The sequence below is a fragment of the Meles meles genome, chromosome 1, assembly GCF_922984935.1.
Source record: "Meles meles chromosome 1, mMelMel3.1 paternal haplotype, whole genome shotgun sequence".
NCBI classification, from domain to species: Eukaryota; Metazoa; Chordata; class Mammalia; order Carnivora; family Mustelidae; genus Meles; species Meles meles.
Genome location: NC_060066.1, coordinates 40,509,811 through 40,532,054, shown reverse-complemented (window position 1 = coordinate 40,532,054; position 22,244 = coordinate 40,509,811). Strand labels below are relative to the sequence as shown.

At 44.9% G+C, this 22,244-nt stretch overlaps 1 protein-coding gene across 1 annotated transcript in view; it reads left to right on the top strand.

The window, feature by feature from the left end:
* Nucleotides 1-22,244, top strand: part of SDC2 (syndecan 2) — a 104,056-nt gene that overhangs the window by 71,430 nt on the left and 10,382 nt on the right. The window contains exon 2 of the mRNA XM_046021159.1: nt 17,816-17,927. Coding sequence (XP_045877115.1) covers nt 17,816-17,927 — 112 coding nt within the window. The remainder of the gene's footprint in view (nt 1-17,815; nt 17,928-22,244) is intronic.

Genomic DNA, 22,244 nt, shown 5'->3' with positions numbered 1-22,244 from the left:
TTATTTATTTTACGGGCATAGATCACAAGTAGGCAGAGAGGCAGGCAGAGAAAGGAGGAAGCAAGCTCCGTGCTGAGCAGAGAGCCCGACGTGGGGCTCGATCCCAGGACCCTGGGATCGTGACCTGAGCCGAAGTCAGAGGCTATAACCCACTGAGCCACCCAGGCGCCCCATCAAGTTGCCCTTTTAATAATGTATATCTATAATATGTTAATCATTTAGGTTTTGGTGCTACCACCAATTTCTTGTTTGAGGGGCTGGTGAGGGGTGGGCATAGGAGGGAAAGAAGATCAGAATGCTGTTCTCTTGACACAGCTGTTTGATAAGCATCCTGTTACTCATCTGCTCAGGGAGGCAAATTTTTGTTTGTATCTGAGCCTACTCACAGCTGTAATTTTTACTTCTAATTAGAGGTTGAATTCCATTAAAACCTTGCATGTAAAGGTGGCCTGCTCCCATGCCTGTGTGTCGGATATTTATTCATCCAGTGACAGATCACCTCAGAGTCTAGCTATGCATGCTGTTCTGGAAAGTTCCTTATCTTGACTGGTTTTGCTTTCTCCCCTGACATCTTCAAAGGTGGAAACCCTTTCTTTTGGGGGCTGTAGTTTGTCTTTCACGTTCATAGCTGCATTTTCTTCTACAAGATTGTCTGATCACCTCTCTCCCCTCCCATACCATCTTTTGTGGGTCCGGGTAGCTTAAAGCTTAAGGCTGGCTTGATTATTTCAGTGAAGCTCAGCTCCCTCCTCTCTCCAGTATGAAAACTTTGCTGTCTTGCCCCATTAGTGAGGAACTGTTTGCCTTATGACCTGCCTTGGTGTCTCCTGGAAGTTTTTTTGTTTGTTTTTTGTTTTGTTTTTTAAACTGGCGTTTCCTCTCTTCCCAACTTTTTCATTATGAAAATTCTCAAATATGCATAAAACCTGAAAGACTAGGACCGTCTCTTCACCTAAATTTAATAATTTGGTATTATTTTACTGTATTTGCTAGATTCTCTTACATAGATTCTTCTGAGCTGTGCTGTGGAAGGGAAGTTTTGGTCCTGAGGATACTTTAGCCCTAAATACTTAAGCACCCAGCCCCTCTAAGGATGATCTCCTAAGGTAATGTTCTGGGTTATTTTCTAGTATCCAGTTTGGATTCAGGTTTCCCCCATTGTCTTAAGAGAGAATGTCTATTTTAGTTCTCTCTTTTACACCAGAATGCACTAGAGTTTTTGATCTCCTGCCATTTATTAATACATCGGAGAATCTCCCGATGATGGTGACGACAAAGTGGGGGAGGAGGACATGAATGGTGCAGCTCATTACTTGATCTGTGTTAAGTACACACAAGCCATTTTCCCAGGAGAGGACTGCACTTGGCTGCTGTTAGCAGTTTCCTTCCTTGCTTGATGGAGCAGTGTAGGCAAGAATGAATGGGTGGGAATGAATTCATAACACCCTCACCATGGTGAATGGGCCATGTAGAACATCTAGAAATCTGGAACTGTATCATTTGTTTGGTGAAGCTAATTGAGTCTGATGCCATGGGGGTGAGGCAGCCAGGTACACACATTGTCGGCAACTAGGAACCATCTCTTCTGGACTCGTTTGCCAAAAACCTGTTGTCACTGTAGCAGGAGGCTTAGCTCAGGGCAGACTGTCTGGGCAGGCCTCAGGAGTTCTCCAGGGATTTGGAGTTCGTGATCATTAATAGACTCTCTTGTCTGGTGGGGATGGGGAGGACTCTTGAAAATTTATAGAATACATTTTACAGACCCCACCAGCCTCCCCTTTTACCTTATTATTGTTACATTTGTTTACACTGCGATTACTGAGCCAGAGTCGATAGGCTCTTATTAGCTGTCTTCCACAGCTCACAGGTTCATTCTTTTTGTTGTACAGTTCTGTGGGTTTTGACAAATGGGTAATCATTTGTCATGTATCTACCATTCCAGTTCCATACAGGATAGTTCCACTGCCCTAAAAATCCCCTGCGTTTCACCTGTTCACCCTCCCTCCTTGTCCCCTGAGCTCTTGGCAACTGTGATCATTTTCCTGTTTCCATCGTTTTGCCTTTTCTATAACGTCAGATAGTGGAATCTATAGTATGTCAGCCTTTCAGTCTGGCTTCTTTCACTTAATAAAATATGCATTTAAGTTTCCTCCATGTCTTTTGGTGGCTTCCTGGCTCACCTCGTTGTATTGGTAAATACTGTTTCATTGTTTGGCTGCACAATATTTTATCCATCCCCAAGCCTTGGTGTCTTATTTTTAAACAGACGATAAAACATTTCAGTGCATAGTAGGTGTTTGATAAATGGTCATTAAAGGACCTACTTAGATGGAATTCTTAATTTTTCTGACAGGTGTGTGGTGCCCAGGGAGCGTTGGGATGGAAAAGGTAATTATGTTGTTAGGCACCGGTTCCTGCTAATGTGCAGTGATTATTTAAGGAGAGCACTTGTCCCCGGGTGGCTTAGCCTGGCAGCGGTCGACGGCTTCCAGCAGCAGTTTAAAAATTCTCGCCAGATCCACACTCTCCAGTATGGTAGCCACATGTGGCTATTAGGATTTAAATGAATTAAAAGTAAATAGAATAAAAAACTCAGTGCCTCTGTTGCACGTGCCCTACTTCACCTGCTTGACAGCCCTGTGTGGCTGGTGGCTGCCATTTTGGACAAGACACACCTAGAACATTTCTGCTCCCTGTAGTAAATTTCCCCAGACAGCTCTGATCTAGAGCATCCAGCTAGAAGGATGGGATTGGCTTTGGCTGACCAGGCTGATCCTATTCTGGTTTCTATTTAATGCTTGTGTTTTGTGCTGCAACAGTTTTACAATGGAAGAGAGGAAAGCCAGAGGCTTGTTTGCTGGAGGAAAGTTGTTTTAAAGGACGTACTGGGGCTACAGAGGCAGCCCAGGCCAATGAAGCGGTGAGATCCTCCTTGTGTGGCGGCCCCAGGAGGTGGGGCTTGACAAAGATTCTGGCCCTTGATCAGCTACTGTTAAGGAGTTTTACAGAACCCTCAGCTCTTGCTTATTTAGTTTGGTGAAAAAGCCGGGGCCTTCTCTAATTTGAAGGGTTGGGGTGGGTGTGGAGAGGGAGTTAAACTTCTCAACTAACACATTTGCCAATCGTCTAGCCATCCCTTTAGTAAACTTCTGTGGTCTTTGGATGCTGGGAACAGGAAACCCGAATGAGGATCAGATCCTTACCACAGAAATCATAGCTCACTCCCTTGAAATTGAAATTATACTTACTTGGGAGCAAAGCAAAGGGCAGCTGAGTTTTCTTGTTTTTCTGCTGTTTTGCCAACTCTCAGATTTGACCAGATCTCCTTTCATGCACGTGGGAAATGCCACGCTGACAAAGTGGCAGGGGCTGTCTTTCTACTTAGGTTCCGGTTCTGTGTTCCTTTTATGTAAGGCATTTTAATAAAGTCTTAAGGTGTTTTTTTTCCCCCCTTCTAAACAGGAGTACAGATAACAGACATTACATTAAACCGTGATTTTCCTTAACGTCTAATCTGGAAATGGGCTGTTGAGGCTGGCGAGGATTTTTCATATAATTTTTTAGATGAAAATGCCAAATTGCGCCATCTGCACATTACAGTCTTAAACATGGGCTTTTTCCCTTTGGAAATGTTTGTGTTTCTGAGAAGCCTAATGCAGAGAGGCAGATTTGACAGAATAATGTATCTGCCATAATTCCTGGGAAACGACTTAAAATATTCTGGTATTTGGAAGTTCAGTCAGGATGTGACCACTTGGACTCATGACGATCTATAAACACAGGCTTAGAATGGATAGTTTTCTCCAAGAAAGGCACAGGGGAAAATAGCATATATTGTCTTGCAAATGAAGAATTGGAGAAGCCAGATCTCAAATGAAGACCGATTTCCCTTTATTCTTTGAGTGTTACCTGCTTAACAACTCTTAGTTCCTGAGGTTAAATCAGTGTTTAATAATTATCAAATTTGTTCTGGTGACTTTCCTTTCCAAAAACAAACATGTTTTCCCTAGAATGAAGGGCAGGGTCACAGATGGATTTCTTATATCGGCTATGGTTTTTATTGAATTAAAAAATAAATGTATCATAATTTAGATGGTGTTTCATGTTCGCGAAGTCTGGAGAAATTGATTATGGTTTCTTAGCATGGGATTGTTTTCTTAAAAGCCGTGAAAGGGGAAGGAATCAATATTAGGGCTTTCCAAGTGGCAGCTTTCTACGGAGCCCCCCACCTTCCCCTCCCCGGCACGATTGATTACAGCTGCTTTTGTAAGAGATTTAAAAAGAACAATCTGTATTAAAAACATCATCTTTGGTACGAGCTTGAACAGTTCCAAATGGGTTTCCATGGGGGCTGCGCTGCAATGCGGCCGCTTGAAGAGATTGTGGCCGTCCCCGGCGGGCCAGGGCAGCGAGGCAGGGGAAGGCTGTTAGGTGAGGAGTCGGCGGCTTGCATGCCAAAGAGGTTGCCCAGCAGCTGTGATCATTCAGCCCCGCATTCTTCAGCCTCCAAAGCAGGAGGGGCAAGAAGTGTGAGTAATTTTTCTACAAGCAGTGTGCAAGGTTAAACAGCAGGAAGAGAGTCGGAGGTCTTTTATTCGAGAGCATTGGCCAAAGGCAGGTATGTCCAGCTGACATGAGGGATCCTAGAGCTGAGAGCTCCCTAGCTGTTTGTCTGCGGCCCGGGGACAATTCTTCAGTGGGCATCTTACATACGTGTGCCGTGAATGAGTTGTTCTCAGGCTGCTCGCGGATCTCGGATTTATCCCAATTAAATAATAAACACTCTGTGGGCAGATGGGCTGGTCTGGGGATAGGATGCCTGGAATGGTGAAATCTACTGGACATTGGCCCCACGTTGGAAGGCGTGAGTTGGAACCCAAGTGAGAAACCATTACCGCGGCCCAGGCTCCCAGGGTTGCACATTGTCAATAAGACTCTGAGCTCCCCAGGAAATGAAGACAGACCGTAGCTCAGGGGGCTTGCATCCTAGAAGGGGTGGGAGGGGCTTTTAATGGAGACTTTGTCGTTGGTTATTTTACGGAGGCATTTGCAGGAATGCAGTGGTCCGTAACTTTGGGCAGAATTGAAGATCCTGGGGAATGTGGGAATTTTTAGAAAATAGTGTTAGGTTTAGCATCATCAAGTTTTATTTAGCACTCTTGAGTGCTAAATCACGGCAGGGGCCTTTGGTATGGCTTGCTTCGGAATGGATGGAATCAGCTGGCAAGCTGCTTTTATTACTGGATTCACTTGGAGAAAAAAAAAATTCCCTGAGATGGCCTGATATATTTTGACTCATAACGATTTGCTTTTCTTTTCCCATATTTTTAGAAGACTAAGTGCTATGTCTCTTATGAAATGGTGCTTATGAATGTGTGTTCCAACTGGGACTTTTAATTATCGCTAGTGAATTACTGTGAATCAGCCTTATGTGGGGGCAAAAAAGTAATGAAATGCTCTCTTTAAATAGATATTCCAGAGCACTCCTTAAATATTTTTTAATTGAGCCGGTAATTGAACCATCTTGCCGGCTCCCTCCTGCCTCTCATCCTCTACACCCTCGTATCATAACAGTATACAGTTCCCTCAGCAAGGTGTCCGAATGTCTCCACATCTAGATTCTGATAGACAGACATCTGATTCAGAAAGACAGAAGGCAATGCCAGGATGGGTTAGGTTACTACCTTTTGGAATTTGGAAGCTTTGGCCACGTGGCCGCTTACAACGCCAGTGACAAATGCATAAATGTTATCTTCACATAAATTAGTCAAATATAGCACTTTGGCCCTCCAGCAGGAGCACTTTTTTTTTTTTTTTAAGATTTTATTTATTTATTTGACAAAGAGAGATCACAAGTAGGCGGAGGGGCAGGCAGAGAGAGAGAGGGGAAGGAAGCAGGCTCCCTGCTGAACAGAGAGCCTGACATGGGGCTTGATCCCAGGACTCTGGGATCATGCCCTGAGCGGAAGGCAGAGGTTTTAGCCCACTGAGCCACCCAGGCGCCCCCAGGAGCACTTTCTAAAATGCATTTGCTTAAAGACGGCACAGGTCATGGGACACAGATAAACACCCTTTCTGTGAAGCATGTGGTTCTGTCCGGAAACTCGTGCTCCTGTCTCGAGTGTTGTGATGCAGCCTGGGGATGCTCCAGCTTTGGGAAATTTCATGCAGGGTCTGTGATGGATTTCGTAATAGATTTTAATGGTATCTTCAAATCTCGTCCTGGTTTCTCTATCAAGGAAACCATTTCTTTAAAAGCTGCTTAGCCCTCATTGTTTTGTTTTGTTTTGTTCCCACTTGGTTAAAAAGTTTAACCCCACTTGGTTAAAAAGTTTGCTCAAGAACAGTTCCTTTATATAACAAAAAGAAATACGGGGCCTGGGGCTATGAGTCTTGGGCAGAATCAGGGTGTTTTTTTCCAGCAGAGATCAGGAATGTGAATAATCACTTGGGCATACCTGGCACTAGGTCCTAAAGGCCCACTGTTCACACTGTTCAGAATGACTTGGCTTTTTTTCCCTCCCCAATCAGTGGTCTTATCACCTTCATATTTATCCCCTTCCTTCTTGCTTTGTTACTTTCATTTGGGTAAGTGCCAACACACTTTCAATCTTCCAGGATAAGGAATGACCCGCAAATGTCATCTTTGTTGAAAAAGCCCTCTTATATCAGATAGTCACTGGGTCAAGCCAAAGGCTTTCTGGAATCGGTAGGAGACGCAGAATGAGAGGCTCTCCTTTCAAAGAGATAAGTGTGTAGCAGAAGAGACTCTGAAAACCAGGAGCAGTGCTGAACATCTGGGGGCTCCCATGGCATGTCAGCCCTGTAGGCCTGTCGGGGCACGGTGTTCCAAGTTCAGGTTTTGCCCTTCAGAGGCAGAGCCTAAGCTGGAAGGGGAAACTTGTTCACTGAGAATCCAGGCAACCTGACTTGGACAGGGAGCAGCTTCCTTGCTTTAAATAACCCAGGAGCCAAGAGTAGCTAGTAAGATGGGTAATGAAACCCAGGAAATTTTAGAACCTGGAATCTTGTGATTTGAATACCCATTCTGCTAGACTGTTTTCTCTTGTGATCTCAGATGAAGTGAATCCAAGTGGCCCAAGCACTGGGGGGTCATTCTGTGGCACTCTGCTGAAGTGTGAGGTTATTTTGTTTCTAATGCTTGTCACTTACACACCTATATAATTGCATGTTGCCTCTTTAGATTCTCTCTCTCTGTCTCTCTGTAGGCACTTGTCCATGTTTGAAGCATGAGCTGTTGAACTTCTGAAAACTTACTTGTTTATACTGTTGATGTTAGAAGTTGGTCCCATGTGACTGTGTGACTCATTGGCTTTGTGCTTGCTATGCATTTAGCCCCATATATATGTGTACAAATGCAGTGATAGTATCAGTTAGGAAAGAAATCGCTCATAAGACACCATCCTTACCAGTGCACTCTCGTGTGTGTGTGTGTGTGTGTGTGTGTGTGTGTGTGTGTGTTTGTGTCTCACGACCCTGAGATCAAGACCTGAGCTGGGATCAAGAGTCAGACACTTAACCGACTGAGCCAGGCGTCTCAGAACTCTCTTCACTTTCCATCCCCCTATCTGCCTTTGGCCAAATGGTGTGAGATTTTAATAGAGTTGTCGTATTAGGAGAAAGTAAAACAATATATACTTTTTAAATTTAATGTGTTGTCTAAACACTTTTCTTTGTTGCTCCGTGGTTTATGATTTTTAATGTCTCCGTTGAGAAAGGTAACACATCCCATATAATTTACTGAGCACCCCCCGCCCCTGCCCATAGTTGGCATTTAGGTTGTTTCGGTGAGTTTGTTTCAGTGTGGTAGTAAAACCCTAACTCTTCCTCTGTTAGAATTTTTCCTTAGGATAATTCCTGAGAGTAAAACTATCTGATCAGATGGTATAAAAGATTTTGTATCTTCTTAAAACACCTTAGCAGTGTGCTTCCCTAAGGGCCTGAGCCAATTTCTGTTAGTTGCCATCTTTTAAATAGTCAAAGTGTCTCTTTACAGGCCAGTAGTAAAGTGTCCCATATTCCTGTTAACATTCAAGCTCAGTGCTAGACCTCCGAGTACAGTCTCCCCTAGAAATTGCATCCATCAGCCGCTGCTGGCCTCAGCCCGCAGGTCCCTTCTCTGGCACCCCTTGGAGCCTGGCAGGGTGTGGCCTGCCCTTTGGAAGTAAGGTCTTTCCCATTTGCCAGTCCCATAGGCTTCCCACGGCATTCTGTCGGCCCCCGTGTAGGGTGGAGAATATACATGTTTGTGTCATGGGGCCTGAAGTTGTCACAGTTGAAAACCCTTAGAGTGAATTATTAAATCTAAACCAGAGCCTGTTGGCTTCTTGTGCTTGACTTGGACTCTGTTCCATTATGGTAGTTTTTACAAAACACTTCTGAATAAGAAATAAATTCCAAATCTTCCCCTCCCACCCCCCACTCCTGCCAAACTCCACCAGGAAACAGAATCTCGTTATTTCAGTTAGACTCTATTAATACTGACCCTCTCCAGCACTTGGGACGTTTCAGGTTAGGCTCACACGGCTTCTATTTTTACTCTAGTCTAAACTGTGGTCATATGGATAACAAAATAAATACTGGAATATTCTAGTTTGGGAGGGGGAGAGGCAGCAATGCTTATAATAACATGGCTACAAACCTCTTGCCTTCCTCTGTTTGATACTCCAAAAAAGGAAAAAAGCACAACTTGGAGCACATCTGTAAGTAATGAACATTTTCCTTTTGTGTGTCATGCATATTCAACATTATCCCACTCAGAAGTCCCAGGCATTGCTTTAATGTACGTTGCTTCGCACAGTTGCCAACAAATATAATTCAGGACATAGGTTCTTCCCTTCTCTCTCCGGATTAGGAATCTGAACCTTTTACCACAAAAGAAGTGAGAACTGTTAGTGTGTGAATTAAAATAAAAACTTGAAAAAAAAAAATCAGTGTGTCCTGCTTCCCTCTGCCTTCCCCCCACCTTGATTTCCAAGTTGCTTAAGAGGAAGACTGGTTTTTGTTTAGCATTAGCAATAAACCAGTTTCAGGAAGAGTATTTCTTAAAAGACATATTGATTGAATTTTGTAATTTGAATGTTTCAAAATTCAAAAGCTAGGAAATCAACCCGCAGTGAACCACTTTTAGGTTTTTTTTGTTCTTTTGCTTTTTTTTTTTTTTTAAACAAAGAGGAACATTTCTGCCATTAAGTACAACTAACTCAGTGTTGCTTTTTAAATGTTCTTCAGCCATTTAAATGTTCTCCAAAGACTAACACTGTCTCTGGCTCATTGGAGGCATCCTTAATGAGTTGGCACTTTCTTCTAAGGTCAACACTTATCTTTATGGCTTCTCCTCCCAGTAGAAGGCAGAATTGCAGGTTGTCTTTTTTTTTTTTTTAAGATTTTATTTATTTATTAGAGAGATGGAGAGAGAGCACAAGCAGGCAGAGGGAGAGAGAGAAGCAGGCTCCCCGATAAGCAGGGAGCCCGAGGCGAGGCTCGATCCCAGGACCCCGGGATCATGACCCGAGCTGAAGGCAGCCACTTAACCGACAGAGCCACCCAGGCACCCCATTGCAGGTTATCTTTTTATTTATTTATTTATTTATTTTAAAAGATTTTATTTATTTATTTGACAGAGAGAAATCATAAGAGAGGCAGGCAGAGAGAGAAAAAGGGAAGCAGGCTCTCTGCTGAGCAGAGAGCCCGAAGTGGGACTTGATCCTAGGATCCTGAGATCATGACCTGAGCTGAAGGCAGCGGCTTAACCCACTGAGCCACCCAGGCGCCCCAGGTTGTCTTTTTAAAGAGACCAGATAAGAGAACACTGATCTGGTTTTCCCAAATGTGAGGTAACCAGGTAACTTCATTGGACAGGATGGTTCTTTCCTTTCCCCAAATGGCTTTAAGCTTGGGTTCACCCTTTCAGGGAAATGTGACCTCTTCCACTCTTTGTTGAACCTTTATCCTCTGCTGGCTCTTGGAGCACAGTGCTAGGTCTGATAGAGGATGCAGGAAAACATCAGCCCCATACTGATTCTTGGACCTCTTCAAGGAATGTGGATTCTGAGTGGTGAGATAAGATTCCCCCTCTGTATCCAACAGGAAAACCCCACCTGAGTGGTAATTATAAGAGTGGTTCAGACTTGAAGAACTGTAGGAATTCCCTCATTTGCCGTGCCTCAGTTTGTTGCAAAAGGTTCACGGAACAAGTTGGATTTCTCTATAGAGTCGCCTGTGATTTTACATTAAAAAATTTTTTTTGAGATTTTTTTTTTATTTACTTACTTGACAGGCAGAGATCACAAGTAGGCAGAGGCAGGCAGAGATAGAGGAAGGGAAGCAGGCTCCTTGCTGAGCAGAGAGCCTGATGCAGGGCTCTGTCCCAGGTCCCTGGGATTACGATCTGACTGGAGGCAGAGGCATTAAACCACAGAGCCACGCAGGCACCCCCCAATTTTTTTTTTTTTTTTTTTGCCATTTTTATGGACTGCCCTGACTAGTCCTCCTCCCTCACGCTTCATACCTACATGCGATTCTTCCTTCATGAAACCGAATGGTTTTTTTTTTCCGAATTTGAATTTATTTTTCCCAATATGTGCAAATAGATAATTTAGAGGCATACCTTGTTTCATTTTGCTTTTTGCAGGTACTGTGTTTTGGTTCTTGTTTTTTTTTTTTTTTTTTTTTTAACAAAGTGAAGGTTTGCAGCAACCCCGCATCAAGCAAGTTTGTCAGTGCCGTTTTTTCCAACAGCGTTTGCTCACTTTGTGTTCCTGTCATTTTGGTAATTCTTGGAGTCTTTCATACTTTTCATTATTATACTTGTTACAGTGATCAGTGATTACAACTCACTGAAAGCTTGCATGATGATTTGCATTTTTTAGCAATATTTTATAATTAAGTGTGACGTAGATTGGTTTTTTGGATATAATGCTATTGCCGCTGAAACCAAACCTGCCGTATTTCTGAGGCATGCCTGTAAATCCATTCCCCACTTTATGGAAGGTACCCTAAAGTATTTCTTAAAAGGCTTTAGGGGTACCTGGGTGGCTCACTTAAGCGTCTGATTCTTGATTTCAGATCAGGTTATGATTTCAGGGTTCTGAGAAATAGCCACGCATTGCCCTACTCAGCGGGGAGTCTGATTCTCTCCCTCTCTCTTTGCCCCTCTCCCGACTTGTGCACGCAAGCAGGTGCCCACTCTCTCAAATCTTTAAAAAAGAAAAAGTAAAACACTTTAGCTTTCTTAAGTAAAGAATTTATAAATTTTCTTTCATGTGTGACCTCACCTTTGACCTTGACTTTTGTATGCATTTTATACAGGATGTTAGAGTAAGCCTGGGGTTGTGATAAGGTACCAGGTAGTTAGTTGGCTGTAAACAAACCCTTAAAATACGTGCTTGTAAATACAACAGTATTTGCTTATAAGCTTACATAACCAGCAAAGGTCACCTACTCAAGGACAACAGTATCTTTTCCCAACAATAAACATAGGGCTCTTTTCTTCTGTTACCTCTTTGGTTTGGATGGATACTTGGTAGAGAGGGAGGTATTACTGAAATGAGTGGCAGTTGATGCTCATGACTTACCGGACATGAGGCAGAGAAGGAACTTTTAAGCTAGAACTCTAACTTTTTTTTTAAAAAATATTTTATTTATTTATTTGACAGACAGAGATCACAAGTAGGCAGAGAGGCAGGCAGAGAGAGAGGAGGAAGCAGGCTCCCTGCTGAGCAGAGAGCCCGATATGGGGCTCGATCCCAGGACCCTGGGATCATGACCTGAGCCACCCAGGCGCCCTAGAACTCTAACTCTTAACGTAGAATTTTGTTCCTATCTAAGATGCCAAGAATGCTAATTCTGAAGGATGTTAAATAGGTATCCTGGAGGGAGAATTTCCATGGCCAGAGTTTGTAAGTACTGGATCCAGCAGGTCAGTGTGACTCTATTGCAGTTCTTCTCGGGACCTTTATGATGATTAGGTGTGAATCACAGGAAGAGCAGGCAGGAAAGTAGTCACAGCGTGGCCAGCACTCTCAATGAGCGAACATTTTGAAGTTCAGACTTCGATAGGAATTCTGCTCCCCACTTCTGATCTGTATGTTTTTTGGGCAAGCCTCAGTTCCTTGGTCTGCATTGGAGATTGCTGAGATGACTAAATGTGCCAGTGCTTATAAAACACTTAGCACAAAATGCCTGGCACATAATAAACACTTAACAGTTAGCTACAGCTAATCCTTTAGAACCCCAGGCTGAATGGCTCTGATAGCTTCATGTTCTGGGGAATTACATTGTAACAGAAAGAGCCCAGAATTAAGTGTCCAGAGTCTTGGGCTCAAGTTTGAGCACCAACTCTGACAGGATGATTTTAAACTATTTTGCTGTTTCTTCACTTTTGAAATAAACAGGTGATCTTGATGGCTATAATGTCCACTCAAGCTTTAAGATTAATGTTCCTTTGGGCTTTACCTAAGCCAGAATTATCAAGTTCATCTGAAGGACACATGTGTCATCTCTGAATGACTATATGGGTGCAAATTATTTGTAGTGTATGTTAGCTAGTAACAAGATAGTTTACTAAGTCATCTCTGGAAAGATAAGCTAAAATTATAGCCAGTTTGGCTGACTGTTTGTAATCAACATAAAAATTAATAAACATTTGAGTCTAAATCAGGACTAGATGTGCCTTTATCCTAAAACTAAGAGCATTGTGTAGGTGTTTGTCTTCTGTGATGTGGTCCAGAATGTAATATTGGGCCACATGAATATTTTATTTTTATATCCAAAGGCTGATTTTCTGAAGGTCAGTTGCAGGGATGTCTGGTGTCCATAAATAGTTAGATTTTCTACTTTCTGACTTTGTTATTAACCTAAGTTGGAAGCGTAGAGTGAATTTAACACCTGCTGCTTTGAGCTTTAATTATCTCGACCACTGTTTATCGCTTGCACTAGTTTAAGGCAGTCACAGGACATTCATCTAGTAGATAAGGCAGTGTATCTTTCAAGGAAGACCTCAGATTCCTAAATAACTGATTTCCAAGACTGGTGCATGGGTCATGTATGCTGTTATATTGAATTAACATTCCTCTCTTCATTCGTATTACAGATACCGTACGAGTTCGAGCGAAATCATTCTCTTAAAATACTGGTTTTCATCATCCTCAAGTATGTAAAGCCTAGGTTATCGTTGGCTTTCCTCAATTTCCCATCCTGAAAGGAGTTTATTTCCATGCAGAGGTCTTACATAAAGGAAATCAGTGTGACCAGGTCTCTTCTTGAGTTTGTCGTAGAGGCCGGGGTTTGGGTAGAGGAAGTGGCAGCAGCTGACACCAGAAGTGCCGGTGAGACCCTTACGTGAAAGCACTTCTTTCAAAGCTGAGGACTTTTAATTCCATCCTGTAGGTGACAGAGAACCAACAGTAGGTTTTTAGCTGAGGTGATATGGTGGCATTTAAGAAGCATGGTCCCCCTGCAGAGAATGGATTCAAACATAAAGACTTAGCCAGTGCCTTGGGAATTCATGGTCCAGGCCCAGCATGGTGTGGTTGCTGCAGTTTGGGGGCTGGAGAAGGAGGGGAGCAGGCAGGGTAGAAGCAGGTATGTATCTTGCCTGCCTTGAGGCATTGTGGGATACCAGACTGAGACAGTGGTGTGATCTCTAGGAAGAACTGCTGCCTCCTGGGAGGCAATTTAGTGCTTTCCAGGTCCTGTGGCTGAAGGTGGCATGAAGCGTCAGCGTCTTATCTTGGTTTGCAGGAGATTTTTCCTCCTCGCTATACCTAGTAGCTTTCCACAACTTCCCTCTGCTCTCCTGGTTTCACATCTTGCATCAGCCAAGGGGGAAAAGGTCTGAAAAACCAGCTCTGTTTTTCTTCCAGCTCGTACTCAGCCCTGTTAGCTAACAGTATTGGCACAGCCTCACAGAAAGGGTCGGTCCCAAATTAAACAACATCGTTATGAAATCCTCTAGTTGGCCTGCTGCTCTGGGCTGCCGGGCTGCGCCTGTTTGAATGTTCTCCCCATTCCCTCAGTCTAGTGGCTCTGTCTCATTGAGCAAGAGGGTGCTCCGAGTGTGTCCTGGGGTTTTCTGCTTAGCGAGGCAGGCCACACTTGGCTAGGTGTAAAAGCAGGAGTCTTGAGTCCCCCCTTTCCATACGAGAGCTGCGTATCTTGCCCCAGGGGAGCGTTTGTGCGTTACCCATTTCTCTCTCCAGGCATGGCGAGTGCAGAAATTCAGCCGGAGTGTGGAACCCCCACCAAAGGCATTTGTCATATTTGGAAAGGTCTTTTTTTTTTATTTAAAGGAAAGAAAGTGGAGGTATTCTTGGAGCATTGTCTGCTACAGGGTGAAAAGGGCCCAGCTTGTTACGATATTAGACTCTGTGGAAGGATTTTGGTAATTGCTCCTCTGTGCTGGGTGCCCCTGACGTCAGAGCAGGAGATAACTGTGGGTTTGACGTCACAATTATTTGCATGACGCTGGAGGGTGGAGGAGCCAGGTACCTCCAGTCGCCCTCGAACCCGTGAAACGTCCTGTCCGCTCCGCAACCATGCTGAAGTCCTGTAGACCCCGAGTGGCTGAAGGCAAGCCAGCGTTTCCCGACACACCCGCGCTTCCTCCAGGAGTCCTGTAGCTGCTCAGGCCGGGCGGCTTCGTCAGAGGGTTGTCCTACGGAAGTCCGTTGCTTGTCAGGCTTACCCAGTGTGGTTGGACTTTGCGGTGGCCAGAATTCCCTGGGAGATGTGTTTGGCCCCTCTGTCTGTCTGTTGTGACAGATGTATCAGAACCGACAACGGACTCACCGAATGAAAAGAAACTCAGTTTACCCATAGGGATTAAATATCTTCGTGTTACCACGCCACCTCCAACGTCTTAGACAGAGCCAAGAGGAAAATGAAATCAATGTTAAGAAAAGACAAATAGGGGCGCCTGGGTGGCTCAGTGGGTTAAGCCGCTGCCTTCGGCTCAGGTCATGATCTCAGGGTCCTGGGATCGAGTCCCGCATTGGGCTCTCCGCTCAGCAGGGAGCCTGCTTCCCTCTCTCTCTCTCTCTCTGCCTGCCTCTCTGTCTACTTGTGATCTCTCTCTCTGTCAAATAAATAAATAAATAATCTTAAAAAAAAAAAAAAGACAAGACAAATAGGTTTCTCGTATGTTAAAAGATACTTTGACTTACGTCTTAGCCTCTAGGTTAAAGATGATGAGATGCAGGGGCACCTAGGTGGCTCAGTGGGTGAAAGCCTCTGCCTTCAGCTCAGGTCATGATCCCAGGGTCCTGGGATCGAGCCCCGCATTGGGCTCTCTGCTCTGCAGGGAGCCTGCTTCCTCCTCTCTGCCTGGTTGTGATTTCTCTCTGTCAAATAAATGAAATATTTTTTTAAAAATGCTTTAAGATGATGCGATGCAATGCGTAGGGAAGGTTTGGGACAGATAATCTCCCAGGCTTAGAATGGAGAGATCTCAACTGTAGGGATCCTGGAGGTCCCCTGCCATGTGTCGACTCTGAAACCCGAGTCAAAGGCCTGTTTGTTTTAGGCAATCTCAATCAGTTGACAAATATTTATTGAGTACCCATGCACTTTGAGAGAGGCAGGGAGCATGCTAGGTCACTGAAGACCGGCCTTCAGCAAGTTGTACCCAGCTGAGGGGCAAGAGAAAATACACATGAAACAATGAATAATAACAGTAGGTGTTTAGGGCTCAAACTGTTCATGTGCTATAAAGTCCAAAATCGCAGTGTACAACTACAGGACCTCCAGGGACTGGGGACGTCAGAGCCTATTTCCTAGGCAGGATTTGAGAGCAAGAATGAGACGGTCCCCCAGATGACTGTCATGGGACAGAGTGGAACATAAGCAGGACTGGTACTGCATTCCAGCGCGAGCCCCAACAGCCCAAACAGCATTTACTGAGCACCTACTATATATACACACTAGGTACTGTGATTGCGGGGAGTGGAGGTGGGTTAGAGGGGAGGTACAGTCCTCGCCCTCAGAGTGGCGGGGAGTCGGCGAGGGGTCGGTTAAGGTTACTGTTGAGCTGCGGAACCATCCTGATGTGGTTCATGGGCTTTGGGAATTACTGCCTGGAAGGGTGACGATAGCCTTGGAAACCAGTGTGATGCAGGATGGCCTCTGATCACAGAGGTCAGCTCTGACCATTCTAGCAGAAAACTGCCACCAGGCTCTTGGCTCAGGGTGGTCCCTCAATGCCTGCCAGCCAGCCCACTGGAGAACCAGCCCTGAGGGTCTCCGTGCTCAGTGTGCTGGTGTGGTAAGCTCACACAAAGGAAGCTTCCGTGCTTTTCTGCCGGTTGGCACCGAGGCCCTGTGGAGAACACGGGCTCAGGTTTACACGGCTTCACTTGTCTAAGCAGCTGCTGAAACCCGAGAGAATAAAGGAGTGCTGTTGGGGAGAGCTGGACCCGTCTGTCCTCCTAGGAAGGTTCCAGTCACGGCGACTGCTGGAACAGAGAGTTTTATTTTAAGAGGAAATCTAATGAGAACCAATGTAGTAAGGGAGACTTTTTATAATTCCTCTTAGGAGCAAACAGTCAGTTTAATATTTAAAAATAGGGCAATAATGAGTGTTGCCTGTTTTTGAACACAAATGTTTAGAATCTGACTGTCTGCTTTGTTTCTGGGTTTTCCTGAGATACTGGTGGGGAAAATACCAATTTACTAAAACCAGTTTTAAAAAAAAATGAGGGGCGCCTGGGTGGCTCAGTGGTTTAAGCCTCTGCCTTCAGCTCAGGTCATGATCCCAGGGTCCTGGGATTGAGCCCTGCATCAGCCTCTCTGCTTGGCAGGGAGCCTGCTTCCCCTTCTCTCTCTGCCTGCCTCTCTGCCTACTTGTGATCTCTCTCTGTCAAATAAATAAATAAAATCACTTAAAAAAAAAAAGGATACGTCTACTCTGCCTTCCATTCATGTGAGTTACTCTTGTGGCCAAGATGAGGTTGAATTTTAATACAGAAACGCTTACTGAAGAGCTTAGAAGCTATGAAGCTGGCCTACTTTGAGAATGATCCCTCTCCATATGAAGTGTGTGATTTGCTGGTTCCAAGTGCCAGTAATATAAAAAGAATGCGCTCATGTGGCTTTATCTGCGTTTGTCATTAAGGCTCTGCTAAGCCAGTGAACCCTAGACATGGACTCGGGGAGGGCTTTGGCTTTTGTCAGAGGAGCCCCCTGGGGACTGTTGCCTGCAGGATGCCCTCCCCGCCTGGCGTCTGCATGGTCCGGGCTGCCGGGACACCTGGGGAGCTCTTGGCCACAGTGACAAAGCCCTGAGCGTGGCCAGGCCTGCAGACGTTTGGTGGGCCTTGATGGCTCCCTGGGTGATTTGGCCTGAGTGTGGGTAATACCGTTGTATTCATCCCCAAGAAAGTCTTAAATAATCTGGGTGTTTGGTAGTTCTCCAGCAAGGGAGCCCCACAGTGACTTTGTGATAGAGAGAATGCCTGAGCTGGCTTATAACGAGCACTGGGACCACTGAAACTCAGACAGGTTTAGTGGAATATAACGAAATAAGCCCCTGATAGGTGCTTAGGTCTCTGAGCTGTTTCCTTCTCCTGGATTAGGCTATGAAAGCTTCCCTTGGGGGCGAGAGGTTTGCCTGTGGTCAGCCGGTGACTTGGTCTGCGTTATCAGGATGTCCTCAGGAAGCAGAGGGGCCGGAAATGTGGGTTCAGAGGGCTGGAGGAGAGGGGGGGTGGTCACTGTGGCATAAACCTGAACGGTAAGCTTAAATGAGCGTGTTTCTGGATCTCTCACCATCTTGAATCCCTTCTCATTCTTTTCTCAGAGAGTAGAGCTGACCTCTGATAAAGACATGTACCTCGACAACAGTTCCATCGAAGATGCTTCGGGAGTGTATCCTATTGATGATGACGACTATGCTTCTGCGTCAGGCTCGGGTAAGTCCGGCTCCTGCGGAGAGCGCCTCCATTCTTCATGCTGGCGTGTGTGCGTGCTCATGCACACACATGCACGCACACACACGCACATGCACAGGCACACGCACTCCTGGGGCTTATTTCAAGGAGACAGGCAGGATGCACAGTGGGTAAGGACTCACCTTGGGAGCCAGAATGCCTGGATGCGTAGTCTAGTATTCTAGCTGTCTGCCACTGAAGCTGTGAGGTCTCGGGACTGTGTTGGACTTGGCTGAGTCTCCGTTTCTGCCTTCATACAATGGAAAGTAGTGATAGTCTCTGTCACCTAGGTTGTTGCGAGGCTCAAAGGGGTTAACACCTCTTGAGCTCTTAAGAGTTTGGTGCTTGGCAGGTAGTCCTTGTTCTGTTAACATTAGTTTTAATTTTATTACAAAGGCTTTCAGAGCGATAAAAGTGGAAAGCCACCCTTAAAGAAATCCCTCAGACATGAGTTTCTTGAAGCCACCAACCCAGTGTTCCAGAGTATGCGTGGAACCAAAAAGAGTTGTGCCAGCTTACTCAAGAGGAGGAGGGAGAATGTATCAGCCCAGCACAAGAGGATACAGTGATATCCTCGGTCCCCTAGTATATCTGGAACCTATGAACTCAGTAATGCTGGATGACAAAACACTGCAAAGTGTAGTGGCTAAAAACAACAGCCGTTCGTTAGCTCATTATTCTGCAGGATGGCAATCTAGGCTGGGCTGACTGGACCCTCTTGCATGTTCATGGTCATCTGCAGGCTGGGTTTTCAGCTTTACTGATGTTGGTTGTGCTCTGTCCCAGCTCTGGGGCAGACTTGGCTTTGGTCTACACAGTCTCTTCCTCCTCCTCTAGCGGGCCAGCCATTTGTTGAAGGGAGGATGCAGAAATCATAAGAGAGCACACGGAAGTGTGCAAAGCCTCTTGCACACTAGGCTTAGAATTGGCACAGCAACCCTACCACATTTTATTAGTCAAGAGCAAGTCACAGGCAGCCCAGACTCCAAGTCTTTTTTAAGATTTTATTTATCCATTTGACGGAAGAGAGAGACAGGGAGAGGGAACACAAGCAGCGGGAGTGGGAGAGGGAAGGCAGGTTTCCTGCTAAGCAGGGAGCCCGATGCAGGGCTTAATCACAGGACCCTGGGATCATGACCTGAGCTGAAGGCAGATGCTTAATGACTGAGGCGGCCCAGGTGCCCCCCAGACTCTTAAGTCTTGATGAAAGGATGTACAAACTCACGTTACAGAGGATAGGGACACAAGGTGAGGGGAGTAAAGGATTCTGGCATTTCTGCAATCTACCACATGTGAAATATGTCACCTGTACCAGCATTGCCCGCTCTGCAACCCCCTCCCCAAAGAGGTGGAAGGGAAGAAAATCTTGTGCATATATTCAGCGAATAATCAAGTCAGAAATTTGAGGTCAGGAGTATGCTAGGAAAGTCTTCTCCAGGACCTTTCTTGCTTGGTTTTCACTGTAGATTCAACAGATGGTAAAAGTTATGCTGAACGTAGATGTCCGAAATCAGACTGGCCGGGGCTTCAGGCTGACCCAGAGCAGACTAAAATCAATTGTTGAGGTCTACCTATATAGGAGTGAGTGTTTTAAGTTGGAAACCAGCAAGTCTGAGAAAGACGAGAGAGGTACTGGCTGACCTAATAACAGTGATCTTACGGTGCAGTTTGAATGTAAAAATAGCCCTAGATATTCTTGGAGAAGTGATATATACCACACATGCAGAATGAGTGTGGAAGGTTGTTCTCCATAGCCCACAACGCTATTAATATCTTTCACGCTTGGAGCCTCTTTTTTTTCCCTTTAGCACTTCAAAAGTGCTTTGTAACTATCTTCAAAATGTCCCAAGAGATAATAAATATGGACCCCTTTTTTTTCCCCCATTTCGTAGATCTTAGAATCCAAGAGTTGTTAGATCTGTAGATGTTGTCCAAGTCCTTTTCCTGACTTCTGTCAGGGTTGTCCTGAAGTTTAATAGAAAGAAAGCAGGTGCATTGTCCCGCTTCTCTGCCACCCGTGCAGGTGAAAGGAGTTTGGAGTGGGTCATTTGAAATCAAGAATACACTAATCAGATAGAGCTAAGTCTTCACTGAGATCCACATTGCTTTTGCCTTGGCTCCAGCTCTGGGCAGAGCATTGCAGCAAAGAAGTGCATCATTCTAGACTTTGGAGACCCCCTGGCACTGCTTAAAGGTATACTGATTCACAGCTTAAAGGTAGTAGTTCTACTTGTAACTCGAATTTGTAAAGCCTGTACTGTGTCTGTTGCTATACTTCCAACATCTCTGTAAGGACATATTGTTACCCTCTTCAGTCTTCACGTGGGAAAGCCCAAGAAACAGAGAGACTGAGTAACTTGCCTCAGATCACACTATTGGAGAGTAATGGAGCTGGGCTAAGGGCTGGGGAGTCAGACTCGAGAGTTCCTTTTTCCTCCTTTGTTGACCTGCCTCGTATGTCATAATAAGTTATTCTAGAATTAAGGCACCCTGTCTAGCTGATGCCCAGTCCCAGCTGGAAACTGGGATTCCTCGGGGTTTTGGCTAGTGTGCCCTCTGTCTTCACTCCTATCTTAGCTATCTAATGGGAAAGCAGATGGATCAGAGGAAAATGGCCAGAGGCCTAGAGGGTACTTCCCAGGTGAGGAGATGGGCCATGATATTGGTGGATTCAAGAATGAGCATCAATGAATATGAACACTCCAGCCACTCATTGTATGCCAGGCTTCCCATCTTCTTGGGACATAGGGATGAGAAGGACTTTGGTCCCTGTCTTCAAGAACAGAGAGACTGAGACAAGAGACTGAGAGAAATGCAGAAATGAGAAAAAATAATTGTACCACCATGTCCTGAGTGACATAATATGGAGAGTGCTGTACAACAAAAAATTGAATCAAACATAGAGTTCTGGTTAAAAATGGTAGATGGAACACACATACTTTCCAATGCCCAACTAAGCTGCCCATAAAGGAATTGGTCCTAAACTCACAAGGACACATAAAACAAGAGAGGAGGCCAAAGCCATGATGTGTTGAAGGCTGGAAAGCAGATGGTCTTGTAATGGAGAGAGAGGGGATGATGTTGATTCTGGGCAAGATGGCGTCAGCAGCAGTTTCCCAGGTGGAAACGGGCTCCGGGATGGGATGTCTCAGGCCAGGGGAACAAGGAGAGCTTGCAAGTCAGGGATGATGGAGATACGATCCTGGGGGCTCCCAGGTCTCTGGTTTGGGCAGGGGGGCCATCTATTTGAATAAAGATGATAAATACAGTAGAAAAACTAGCCAAGGCAGATCGCTCCTCTGTCTCTGATGGAAGAAGGCTAGCTTGAGGGAACTGTCGACCTTACAAAAATCTCTTCTCTCTCACAACAGAGCCTCGTACATTGGTGATTCGTATTTGTAACTGTTATGAACAAAGGGCGTCTTGAAAGCCCTTAATGGAAATTTTTCATTTGGCATTGGCAAAAATCTTTTGTAAGGAAATGATTCATTACAGGAACAAATCAAGTGTATTATGTGTAAGACTTTGATAGAAAATCAGGTGGGCCGATAGAAGAGAGTGGTATGTTTCTGGAGCCGTCATTGTTAATGATGTATTTACATACTACTGTTCTAGGTGTACTGTGCTTTCTGGTATCTGTCACATGCAGACGTCTAAGAGTGAGTTATCCCCATTTTACACCTGAGGACACTAAGACTCCCAACATTCCTCACCCAAGGTCATACAGCTAAATATGTCGGAACCAGTACTGGACTTGTTTTTAATGCCAAATCCCGTGTTTATTTCAAGTATACCCTACCATTTCTTCTCTGTCTGAGGATGAATGTATGTGCTCAAGTTAAAGGAGATAGTTGATAGAATATTTTTAAAATGTGACGTTAAACAGAAATAAAAGCAACACAGTCACCACTCTTGCCCTGTTTCTAGCACATTACCTGTTCTGCACTGCTTATTTCGTTGCCTGATTCTGTGTGAGGAATTTGGAGGTATTCTTTACTCGTTCCTGTCTGAGGAAGCGGGTTAGTTTGGGGTACAGAGTTTTGAGTTTATCTGAGTTGTTACACGTTTGACAAATGATCACTTAAAAAGAATGTTGTATTTGAATGTGAGAAATTCTCAGATGCTATTCTGGTGGTCAAAAGGCCAAAAGAAAAATAGTGCCCAGGTGGCAGTTGGTGGTTAGTCACTCGTTGAACAAATGCTGGATTGGAGCCTGTATGTGCTGGGGAGTCTGTCAGGCACTCAGAGAGCAAACCAGAGTCTCTAGAGAGGCCAGAGCCTTAGGGACCTTCCAGTCTA